This window comes from Mustela nivalis (assembly GCF_964662115.1).
Source record: "Mustela nivalis genome assembly, chromosome: 4".
Taxonomy (NCBI): Eukaryota; Metazoa; Chordata; class Mammalia; order Carnivora; family Mustelidae; genus Mustela; species Mustela nivalis.
In genome coordinates this window covers 145,913,347-145,926,408 of record NC_139023.1, presented here as the reverse complement: position 1 = coordinate 145,926,408, position 13,062 = coordinate 145,913,347, and the positions used below count along the sequence as shown (strand labels likewise).

The following is a 13,062-nucleotide window of genomic DNA, read 5'->3' as shown; positions in this document are numbered from 1 at the left end:
TAACTATACACTTGTAATTAGGAAGAATGGCTGCAATAGACATTGTTAGCCATAGAACTTCATAAACAAAACTATTAAAATAGTTTAAATGAAGATATCACTTGAGTGACAATGTTTTTAAATATACAAATGTGGTTTTAAAGGCCTTTTATGTACTATACTTTCCTTTTCATTAAAATATGATTTTTCAAACATTTTATATAACTTGACAGAGGTCTGGCTTAATTTACTCAATATATGTAGAAGCATTTCTACAAAAAAAAATCCATTTTATGACAATTTTTTTAAAGTCTTTTGATTCTTAAGTAAATAACCATGGTTTCCAAAATATCCAGATTCTAATTTCATTGAAAATTTGGTATGTGTGGCAATTATAACAGCAAGCATTTGCAGAGCATTTCCATTTCAATAAGCTTTGCATGGAAGCTTTTTGTATTTTATACTATTTAAGCAACGGGACTTAATTATTTTTACTAAATATCTAGAACAATGATTCATCTTGTGTATCATGGAACACATTTTAGATTTAACGTAAATTACCATAATAATATTATGATAATACTACTAGGCCTCTATTACTTTTATTTCATAAAAATGTTTCATTTGATCTAATGTTGTGTTTCTTTCTTTCCAGAAAGTGAGCCATCACTTTTGGAATTCAAGCCATTCAGTAATGGTCCCTTGGTTGGTGGATTTGTTTACCGGGGCTGCCAGTCGGAAAGACTGTACGGAAGCTATGTGTTTGGAGACCGTAATGGGTAGGTTCCCTGATACCACAATTTGATGTATCAGATGACATATCCATTGATTAGGAGGCAAACTGCCATAAAATATTCAAATGATTGTCTCTCTTTGGGAATCAGGTCTGGGACACACATGAACATTATTATTTTCTTTTCTGTTTCATTATGTATGATGGTTTAATTAAACAACTTCCAAAGACATGCTTTTTAAACAAATTTGATTAAGTTCATGAAATAATTTTTAAGAACCGAGAAGTCTTCAGATGGACTTTTCATATTATGAAAGCTTTTCCCTTCATCCTTAACATAAATTTACCATGACAATGAGTAATTTGAAAACTATTGTTATACATGACTTGTGTAAATATTTTCCAAATTATTCGGAAATTGGAAGGCTAAGAAATTTTGTTTTTGCCAGACTTTTAGAACTTTTAACAACAGAACTTAATTTGTCTCTATCAGTAAGAATACTACACAATTAAATTTAACCTCCTTTTTATAGGTCACTGTGTGGATAATTCTCAGGAACTCTTAGTGATGAAACCCAAATTATGAATCTTGTTTCCCAAGTCACTGGCATTCAGGCAGATGGCAGAGCTTCTATGCTTGGTCACTAAAAGGAACTAGAAAAGTTTACTGACCCCCTGATCTTCCCCCTGTCCCTCTCTCTGATTAATAGCACAGCATGGAGTCTAGTCCTGGAGAGGAAGTATCATTCTCTGGATGAAGGGGAGGGCTTTTCTCATACTCAGGTACTTTTAGTGCCCCCCTCCAAACAAAATACTATCTTTAAGTACTTTCTCCCCACATGAGAATTTCACAGTATTCGCACACATTCTGGGCTATAATATTTTTCCTTTGAGAAGACAGGTGTATCTTACAACACTTATACATTGTGAACTTTATTCCAAGCATTTGATTGATTAACTTATTTATTTTTAAGCAAAAGCATATTTTCATTGTAAGTTTACGGTATCTTTTTGTTATAGGAATTTCTTAACCCTCCAGCAAAGTCCCGTGAGCAAGCAATGGCAAGAAAAACCACTCTGTCTGGGCAACAGTGGTTCCTGTAGAGGTTACTTTTCAGGTCACATATTGGGATTTGGAGAAGATGAATTAGGTACTGTACACACTATTTCTGTGAAGTTCCATTCTCACTCCCTTGCCCAGGAGGCTTTGTTTTGCTCTGAAGAATAAGTGTAACAATCTCGCCCTCCATTTGCTGGCGATATAACCCGCAGCAAGAGTGATCTACCATAGAGATTAGAGACGACCCAGCTACATATTCTCTCCCAGTGACCTTTCTCTGGGGGGTCTTTACATCTTATTTCCACTCCAAAAATATAAAAGTAACAAAGCAGGGAAATGGAAGGCATGAACAAAAGAGAATTTGGGGGTCCTTAAAGAGAGAAAGTCTTAAATGTCTACTGATATTTCAGATAAATCTGAGTCATTTGTTTCTATTCTCTATCTGAAAAGTTCCCACTTATCCATTCCTCTTGGAATAAATAAAAAATCTGTTGTAATCTCAGCCTCACCTTATCCTCCATTTCTGAATTTTTAATTTAATTTTTGTTTTTTTGGGGGGTCCATTGGGGCATGCAGTTTGTACACGATAAGCTGAATTTGTAGCTCTGCTTTCCAACAGAATAAAAATTATCTTCTGGACTGTGCCATATTTGTTAGTATGTTATCAAAGCGTGCACAGCTTACAAGCAAAAAGAAGTTGAAATTGGAATACCATCAAAGAGTGAAAATGCTCTTAATTTTAAATTATAGAGATAAATGTAGCTTTCATAATGACCCTATTTAAAGAACAGCATCCAAATAAACCATGGCCACTATGCTCCTTTAGCCTCCAAGATGAATTTTAGGTCTTAAGAAAGAAGAGTGTGTTTCCCATCTAAATCAGAATATTTTATTTTCTTCTCTTTTTTAATTTTATTTGTCAGAAAGAGAGAGAGAGAGAGAGTGAGTGTGCACAGGCAGAGAGAACCACAGGCAGAGAGAGAGAAGAAGACACCCCACTGAGGAGGGAACCCGATGCGGGGCTCAATCCCGGACCCCAGAATCACACAACTTGAGCCAAAGATAGGCGCTTACCTGACTGAGCCCTCCAGGTGCCCCTAAATCAGAATATTTTCCCTAGAAGTCCAGCTTTGGTTTCAATACATCAAATGCAGAATTTACCAGGAATAGTTCCATGCCATTCACTTAAGTTAACAAGGGGACTTAACATGTATTTCAGAGCTACAGGAATGTAAAGATTTAAAGAAGAACCCTCAAACCCCTTCTTTTCTTATTCCAGAATTGAAAACATTTACAGTTCATTTTCCCTGGTTATCTCCTAGCTCACTCAAAAGAACCAAAGAAATAACACTTTCTCACTGAAATCCTCTGCTATATAATCTAAGTTTCACTGGCAAACCCTGGTTTTAAAATATAAATGAGGATTAAAGGGTTTGTGGCAGAATTAGAGATGAATATTTAGATGCTGTGACTGAATCATTCTGATTCTCCCAGATCTTACTGCAAAGGACTCACCATCAATCACCTGTTAGTGTCACCACCGTTGGTTAAAATACCCAGACGTCTATCTGCCCTTAATACTATGTTGGGAGCAGAATAACAAAGGAAGCGTATACAATCCTTAGGGTCTGGAAACTATAGCATCGTATATACTATATAATTATAATTAAAGATGCTTTCACTGAATTGTGTTTAATGTGAAACTCTTTGGCTTTAATTAAGAGCCACATTGGGGTGGGGGGGCGGTGCCTGGCTAGCTAGGTCAGTAGGGCAACCCAACTTCTGATCTCGGGGTGGTGAGTTTAAACCCTATGTGGGGCATAGGGATTCCTTTTTTTAAAAAGCAGGTGCTTAGCTGGCTCAACGGGAGGAGTGTGCTACCCTTGATCTTGGGGCTGTGGGTTCAAGCTCCGTGCTGGGTGTAGAGATTACCTAAATAGATAAGACTTCAAAAAATTTTAAGAAGATTAAAAAATCTAAAGAGCCATATAAGAAAATGAGTAGGTTTTTGCACTTTTTGAATCAAAAAGTATTGAGAGTCTGTTTTCTTTGTGTGTGTGTGTGTGTGTGTGTGTGTTTAGCTATAAAACCAGGAGGTTCGTTGTAAGGATTAAGTGAAATAAAATACATAAAGTACTTGACAAAATAAATATTAAATTTTTTGCTTATATTTCTATGCCTCTTAACTTTATTTTTTCCCTATTGTGTCTGTATTTTTAGTATAAGCCCCAAAACATCCTTTCCAGAAGTAAGAAAGTAGTAGAGCGTGCTAAAAAAAAAAAAAAAAAAAAAAATCATAGTATCGTAGAATACAAAAATAGAGACTAAATCAAGGACTATTTCATGAATGAGAGCCAAATATGAATTTTAAAGCCAGACACAACTTGGGACCAATGCTGAGACAGGTAGAGCCTAGAACAGAAGCTGAGGGAGTGGGGAGCCTGGGCAGGAAAAGCCTGAAACAGCAGCGACCTTATTAGGTAGGAGACAGGGACGGGTCCCTCCTGTGTGCAAAGCCAAGAGGACAGTGAAACTAGAAAGGAGGGAACAAGAGGGTGACACACTGCAGATAGAAGGTCGGACAGAGCAATAAGGGGGGACATCACAGGTCAATGTCAGGACTTACTTTTGCTCCAGGAGAGATCAGAAGCCAATGGAGGTATTGAAATAAAGGAGTATGATCCAACTTAAATGATCTAACTTGCTTTTAAAAAATTTCTGGGGTTGGTATGTTGAAATTAAATATTGAAGAGCGAGGGTAGAAGTGAGGGGATCAGTTAGGGGGCTGCTGTCCTAATCCAGGAGAAACGGATATCCGCTTGCTCTGGGATAGTAGCAGGATGTGGGGAGACGTGATTGGATTCTGAATGCACTGTGAAGGTAGACTTGCAAAACTCTCACCATCTTTAGGCGAGTGATCTTCCTGAGGATACATGGAGATAATACAGATAGATACAGATACACACAAATACACATACACCCACACATGCATATACACATAAAACTACAAATAGATATAAAAAATAAATATAAGGGGTGCCTGGGTGGCTCAGTGATTTAAGCTGCTGCCTTCGGCTCCGGTCATGATCTCAGGGTCCTGGGATAAAGCCCCACTTCAGGCTCTTTGCTCAGCAGGGAGCCTGCCCCCCACCCCGCCTCTCTGCTTACTTGTGATCTCTCTTTCTATCAAATAAATAAATAAAATCTTTTTTTAATAAATAAATAAATATAAAATATCCCCTTACCGATTTCTATCAAATATCTGCTTAGGCAATAGGCAGTAAGGCCTTGTGATACTGTAAATTAACTTGCTGTATTTCTATCTTCACAGGTGAAGTTTATATCCTATCAAGTAGTAAAAGTATGACCCAGACTCACAATGGAAAACTCTACAAAATCGTAGATCCCAAAAGGTGAGATCTCTTCATATACCTTTAAGGCAAATAATGTTTCTCCATTTACTGTGTTTTACTGTGTTCAAATGGGTGATGATGAGTGATAGTTACCAGTCCACAAAGACGAACACCTTGGCCTTGCCTATAGGACAAGTGCTTGTCCTGGGAGGACCCTCAGTTCCGGCCTGTGAGGGCTGGATTTGACTCTGCAGGACTTTAGAGCCTTCCTGGGTCTACACAAACTAACTAGAGATCTTCCTCCTTTTCCCATACCACAAAACACTGTCTTTCTTAAGAAAAGTTTAAGTGGACAATTGTACTACAGAACATGAAGAGGAGTAATCAATTCTAAATGGTCGTTGGCATATCACATATATTCATCTGTCACACCCCAGTCGCGTTCCTCCTCTATGTAACAATACACATTTTCTTCCACAGTAAGAGAAGCACCCATCCATACATTGTAGGAGATCTTTTCCTCCGCGGGTGTGAAACAAATGCCCTCTTTGTGAAAAGCAAAGTAATGAATGGAAAAAATATCAGACATTTCGATGATGGTTGAATTTGATGATGTTAAGAACAAAAATCAAACAAAGTAGCAACATTCTCCTGATTCATAATGATGTCTAGGGATTTCACTCAGATCTCATGCCCTTCGATTCCAAATAGTCATTATTCCATTATGTTTGTCAAAGTTGGTAAGCTTTTATAAGCTTTTACAAGCTTCCTGGTAGTATCATAATGAATTCTCCCTCCTCCTCACAAAATCTATCTCTCTTCATCTGGATTGTTTAGTCTGCTGGTGGTGAGTTGAGGTCAATTTTACACCTTCCATCCATTATTAGTGTCTAATTACCAGGGTTTCCATAAGGGACCTTGGCTTTGTGATCTTGGGGCCTCCTCTAGTAGGGTGGTCTCAGAGTGACATACCTGAAAGGCCTGACTTCTCATTACGGTGCCTGTTTCTGGTGAGTCCTGTCACGTGTGGGGCCAAGGTTAAGATGTGTGTTTGGTTTTCAGAAGGTGGGGGGAGTCACAGAGTCCCAAACACACTGTCCTTGTACACAGACCTAGACATAAATTTCAAAATGAAGCTGACTGTAAGAAAACAAATGTTTTCATAAACATTTGTTGGGAGGCTCATGCTGTTTCAATTTGGATGCCAACGTTTATTATTATAGTGTTTCTCCCTAGATGAGTTGAAGTTCTGTATAAGCAGACACTTTAGTGTATGTGAACGGGATTATTTTAGAAACACAAACTAATTACTAGTGTGACCGTGTTCAGAATGTCTGCTGCAGAGCCAAATTGTTTCTCCAAAACTTTTGAGGGAGAATTTGAAGCCAGGGCCTCATCAACTGGAAAACATTTCTTGTGATAGACATTTCTTGTTTCATCAAAAATCTAACTCAAATTAAATTCTTAGGTTAATTGTATCTTGTGGAGGAGTCTCCAGACTCATTAGAATAATGTTTTCAGAGTCACTATTTTCACACAGCACTTCCCTCATGGTCCTGGAAGAGAATAACAGCGAATTATAAACTTTTTATGTTTGGGGTGCCTGGGTAGCTTAGTTGGTTAAGTATCAAGCTCTTGGTCTCAGCTCAGTTCTTGATCTCAGGGTCGTGAGCTCATGCCCAACATGAACTTTAAAAAAAAAAAAAAGGTCTGAATTACATGTCATGGAAGTTACATTCTTATCGTAGGTGTATGTTTTGTTTTGTTTTGTTTTTTCTGTTTTTCCCTACACGCACGCGCACACACACTCACATATAAAGAAGACAAGGGATTTAAAAATCATCTTTGGGGGCGCCTGGGTGGCTCAGTGGGTTAAAGCCTCTGCCTTTGGCTCAGGTCATAATCCCAGGATCCTGGGATTGAGCCCCCATGGGGCTCTCTGCCCAGCAGGGAGCCTGCTTCCTCCTCTCTCTGCCTGCCTCTCTGCCTACTTGTGATCTCTGTCAGGTAAATAAGTAAAATCTTTAAAAATAAAAAAATAAAAACCATCTTCAATATTCTGAAGCCATTTTGGCAAAGGCAGGTGAGGTTACAGCATTACTGACTACCTCAGTCTATAAGGACAGTATGGTCTAAGGCTTATGTTACATAATCATTTACAGAAGTTCAAAATCATTTTACAGTGAGCATCCATCTCAGAAAAGGATGGCAAGATAATCTGTTGTAAAAACCAAATACCTTTATTCATAATTTTAAAAAATGAAAATTTAATAAGACTACAACTCCGTTTTCCTTAAGTAGAACTCAGGAGTCATTTAAAGAAAAAGTAGGGAAGGGGTGAATTTCCTCCCATGTTAGAACACTGAGCACACTTCAGGAGTATTGTCAAAAGCAAAACAGTTGCATCTTGTCAGAGCGTGGAGTTAGGTTCGAGTTAATCCCAGTCACCCAGCTTGCTGAATCAACTCAGTTCCAAAAAGTCTTCAGCAGGGGGTCCTGCCTGCCCTGGTCGGGGGAGCTTTCCTTTGGCCAGCACTTTCAGAAAACACATTGAATACACTGGACACAAGAGAGGTGGGCAATAATTGTAATTTCACTTAGTCACGCCACCCAAGACTGATCAACTTTAGGAACAAGTCCATCCTGGCAGGACAGGGGGGCAACTGGTCTTGTCTTGGAATCTTCCTCATTGGGGGAGCCTGCATCAAGTTCCTTCACACTTCTCTCCCCCTTTGCCCATCAATGGAGTTCATCAGTATTGCTGCTCTTCCTCATTTCTGCGGAGTGCTCTTAAAGATGACTAAATCATACATTTAAAACACAGTAAGTGCTTTAATATGGTTGGTATTCATCCTCTGCATTCAAGAATTATTTTCAGGTGATCGCTCAACTTTGAAGGTTGTCTTTCCAACCTTGGAGTAAAGGTGTCTATGGAGCTCTCAAGAGCTCTTGATGCTGAGTTTCCAAATGTCCAAATCATTTTGGATGATTTGCTCTTAATCATCCAAACATTAGATGTTTGCTCTTAATTCAGTCTTTACAGAATCAAATAAATGCACCTGAGGGATGGAAATTAAACAATTCTAACAGTTTACGTACGTTCTAAGCTTTGTGTTTATCGAAAACAATTTTTTTCACACTGCTGCCAAAGATCTTTAATTTTTGTGTCAGATGAGACCAAATGCCTTTTTTTTTTTAATTATTTTGAAATGTTTTCAGGGTTATTTCTCCAGGAATTTGTAAAACAAAATTATTCTTAATCGTATTGATTCAATTACTACGTACCCAGTCATTCTATATTTTAACATACTGCTTATCTGTGAGCCAACCCCTGAGAGGTCTATAAATTAACAATGCAAATTCAGGCTTGGGAGGTTATTTCACAGAAATGTTGCATCACCAAATTCCTGTGACCAGTATCAAAGACTGCTCCCCACAACCTCCCATCCCCGTGCCTCCTCCTCAGGTCTCCCCCCTCAGTAGCCCTACTTACTGCCTTTTGCTTATTTTCCTCTTAATATCTTTATACTGCTCCTAATTATACTAGACGCTGAAGAGTGGTTTGGTTTTTTTTGTTTTTTTGTTGTTGTTGTTGTTATTGTTTTCTTTCCGCCAAAAAAACTCACTTCATAAAAGGATATCGGTTCTGTTTATCCTTCACATATGTCTCAGGGAGCCAGCAGGCAGCTCTGCCATCCTAAAGAAAGTCACACATAATAGAGAGGCTTTAGCCCAATAAGCCAGTCGAGTCCCAATTCATCAGTCAAAGTTTTATGCAAGTGGCCCCCCTAGGTTGAGAAATCCCCACAGTGCCTGTTGACCCAGCTGCCAAGTCCTCTTGCCGCAGGCCGTGTTTTCATGGCCACCCGGACAGTAATACAAACTGTTTAGCAGCTCCATTGACCTTTCAGCTATTAACAGGGACACGGGCTCCACCAGGGACTAGTTTTCAAACATGACAGAATTTCTGAACACTAGAGGTCATGAGCAAGTATATGCCCTATAAAAATCCATTCAGCATGGTGGATTTGAAGTCTCAAAGACAGGGAAGCATGTTCTACGTTTCACTGTTATTATTTCTTGACATATCCGAGAATGGAAGACAGAGATATTTTCTTATATGCCCCCTTATATTTTATTCTTAATGCACGGTACTTTACGCGCAGTACATTTGTGGCTAAGCGGTCCTCCCTAAGCTGCCCCATAGCATTTGAAATTTTGAAGATCTGTTACCAAAGAATGGGATAAGATCAAAGTAGGAGCTTCCAATGAATGAATGAGCTTGCATACATAATGTATGGTAATGACCTACGGATACACTAGAATTTTAGTCCTACTTTGCCAGGATTTGCTTGTGTATATATGCACACACATTTAAACAAACTCAGCTCAGGCACACCCTGCTGTGTAGAGCCATCACCCATTTCAAAATAAATAGAAAATATTAAATAACAAGTTAAGAAAAAAATTTTATCCAAGTGACCATGTAATTTAAGAGGCTCATATAAGGAGATATATATATATATCTGCTATATTTATATATCTCCTAGTCCCTGGATATGTGACATATGACCATAGCATTCAAAAGAATGTTCTGCTTTAGGCTAATTAAAGTCTCTCTTAAACTATCAACTTTGAATGTTAGAATATCACTGCCTACAGATTGCAATGAAGACTTGGTTGAATTGCCACTTTCCGATGGTACTTGTTAAAAAGATATAAAGTGTAAAATAATGAAAAACATATTTTTCAAAATGAGACTCAGGTGTTAAGTGTTGAAAACTCCTAAAAGCATTTCTTTTCATTGCCATGTTTCTCCCCTACCTGGGAAAATGGGAAAAGTCGGATATTATCAGATCTTCTGAATTTTCTGTACTTGCATTGTAAGGCAGTGTATCAGATATTGCAGTATTTGAGATAAAGGCAGATTTAACCTTGCATGAAACAGCTACATATATTTGCATAAGATGTTTTCTAAAGGAAGGTGTATTTTTAATTATTTTTTTAAGATTTTTATTTTTAAGTAATCTCTACACCTAACACAGGCCTTGAACTGACAACCCTAAGATCAAGAGTCACATGCTCTACCAATGGAGCCACCCAGGTACCCTGAATAAGGTGTATTTTTTTTTTTTTAACTAATTCATTGTGCTCAAGTTAAAAGTTCACATGACTTGCTTTTGTCAACATTGACAAATGAATCAAAAAGTATAACATCAAAATTTGGGAATTTGTCACCCTAATAGTCTTAAAAGAGAATTTACACTGACATTCTTGTGTGTGTGTTTTTTTTAAAGGAGTTGTGAGCTTTTACTTATTTTTTTAAGATTTTTTTTTTTTAAGATTTCATTTATTTATTCAACAGGGAGATCACAAATAGGCAGAAAGGCAGGCAGAGAGAGGGGGGAAGCAGGCTCCCAGCTAAGCAGAAAGCCTGATACAGGGGAGGGCTTAATCCCATGACCCCAAGACCATGGCCTGAGCAGAAGGCAGAGGCTTAACCCACTGTGCCAACCATTCGCCCCTCTTGCATTCTGTTAAAGGACAGAAGCTTGTGTCCAATTTTTGCTTTCCATTTAAAGTATTCAGTGATCTTTAAAATTTCTGCCTTCCTCTGATATAAAATCAAAACACTGGTACTTCTACAGCTTTAAGTGGGAAAAAGATTTATTATTATTATTATTATTATTATTTAGTGATTTATTAAAAAAAACTGTAGGGCTTTAAGTCTTTTGAATTATAATGTAATCAAAGCATTTTTTTGAAATGTCTATTTTCCCAATTACAAATATTTCTTATTTCATGTCTCACATTTTTTACCTAAAATTATGGTTTATGAATTAACTTTTTAAGTTCAAACTTGCTTTTGGACAATAATTCTGAACAGAATATATTCCTTCTTTTTTTTTTTTTTTTTAAGATTTTATTTATTTATTTGACAGAGAGAGTGAGAGAACTCAAACAGGAAGAGCAGTAGAGGCAGAGGGAGAAGCAGGCTCCCCGCTGAGCAGGGAGCCCAATGCAAGGCTCCATCCCAGGACCCCGGGATCATGACCTGGGCCGAAGGCAGACACTTAACCATCTGAACCACCCTGGTGCCCCATCTTTCCTTCTTTATATTAGGAAGCAGTGGCATTTTTTTTTCCTAGTTTTTATTTTTATCATATCAAAGTAAGTACAGTTATACTCCAAGATTAAATCAGGAGATTTAATCAGTCTGCAAGTATCTTGTACCTGTCCCTGTATTCAAGATCATGTATTATGTGCTATAGAGGGAGAATATAAGGGGGAACTTAGTACCATCCTCTAAGGAGCTTATTTTTATTTTAATTGGGGATCACATGCATTATCAAAAATGTAAATATTATTTGAGATAACACTTTGGGACAAAAACAATTATGTGAGAACATTTTACACTATAAATTGCCAAATTAATGGCCCAGAGAGCTATGGATTCTGAGAGAGGTAAAATTGACCGTGATTTGGCTCCCTGGCCCAGTTCGTTCTGCTCCACTGTGCTTTTCTTCAACACTAATTAGCTCACATGTAAAAGAGAATGACGACTACATAACATGGAAATTATGTAGCTTTCCAAGCAAGTATAGCCAGAATTATAAGAAAAAGAACAAACCCTCAGCCAGGCTGTTGCAAAGCAGAGGAGGTTTCTGAGCTGAGAGGTAAAATAAACAAGCGTCGGTACTGGTTCTCCTCCCCAGTGAAGTGTTCCTTCAGCCTGGGCTCTCTGCAGGTGGCACGTTCCCCCAGGAGTTCATGGCCCACCTCCAGCGCCATTTTGGTTTTAGGTATTCCTGAACTCAACTGAGGCAGCCTCCATCTCCTGCCCACGCTCACAGGGCTGCCCAAACTCTCCCCCTAGGTACCAGATTTTGCTGTTTTAGTGTTTTACTTAATAAGTTGCACCGATCTTCAGTGGTCTGCCCCAAACCTATTTTTCCCATAAACCTTATTATTTTTTGTATGCGATTTTGTAGCATACAAGATTTTTCAGGAACGTGTATGCTGAATTAAAGTGGAAAGGACTGTTTTTCTGTATTCACCACTAATAAGTGGGGGTAGACCAGTTTCTGAATTTAGGACATTAAAAACAATGCAACAGACACTGAAGGCAATTTAGTAAAATTGGCCATTTCTGGTTTGTAAAAGCAGATGACATTACCATCTAGTCTCATTAATTATTTTTCCTAGGTTTTCCCTTTAAGGAAATACATAAATTTCATTTCCTAATTTCCCCATGGAAATATATATACATTGGGTTAACCTGAAAAGCTGAACGAAGGAGATCCACACATCCTTTCAGATACTTGTGTATTGTGGTGGTGATGTTTGGATGGTGAGATTAGCAGGGTCTGAAATATGGGTGCCTTACTCGCTTTTTCCTAAAGAGGGCCCGTTGAGTCGAAAGAACACTGGTCCAGAAGATAGTTCCAGAATACGTGTAACTAGCTTTTATTGTGGTTGCATCTTAAGATGTAGAACAAAATTAAGCGAGATTTGTGAAAGTTCGAGAATCTTGTCAGCACTAGATAGCCAAATCCATAGCTCCCCTCACTAAATCATCACTGGCTCCTCCCCCTTTGAGTTCAGTGCTCACTCAATCCCAGACTGCTCAGGTATTAGAGTGCATCAGCACTATTTCTAGGTAAGCATATACTCAGCATTTAAACTGCAGACTTCAAAATGAAGACGACATTGGTCTCAGAAAAAATGGCCAAGGCCCAGGCCCATATTTTCAGCATATTGTAGAGTAGAGAAATGTAGTAGTTCAAAGCAATTTCTGGAAATAAAGCTTTCTCCATCCTAAGTTGGAATTCTAGAAATATATAGTACAAATTAAAAATTTTAACATGATACAAAATGTATATAACTTCAGAGCTATCCTTGAATTTAAATTATGTTTCCCTTTACTCCAATATCAA

The 13,062-nt window shown here is 38.1% G+C and overlaps 1 protein-coding gene across 1 annotated transcript in view; it reads left to right on the top strand.

Moving 5' to 3' along the window:
- Positions 1–13,062, top strand: part of HHIP (hedgehog interacting protein) — a 93,391-nt gene that overhangs the window by 63,215 nt on the left and 17,114 nt on the right. Inside the window, exons 9-11 of the mRNA XM_082728264.1 lie at positions 635–758; positions 1,733–1,863; positions 5,104–5,185. Coding sequence (XP_082584390.1) covers positions 635–758; positions 1,733–1,863; positions 5,104–5,185 — 337 coding nt within the window. The remainder of the gene's footprint in view (positions 1–634; positions 759–1,732; positions 1,864–5,103; positions 5,186–13,062) is intronic.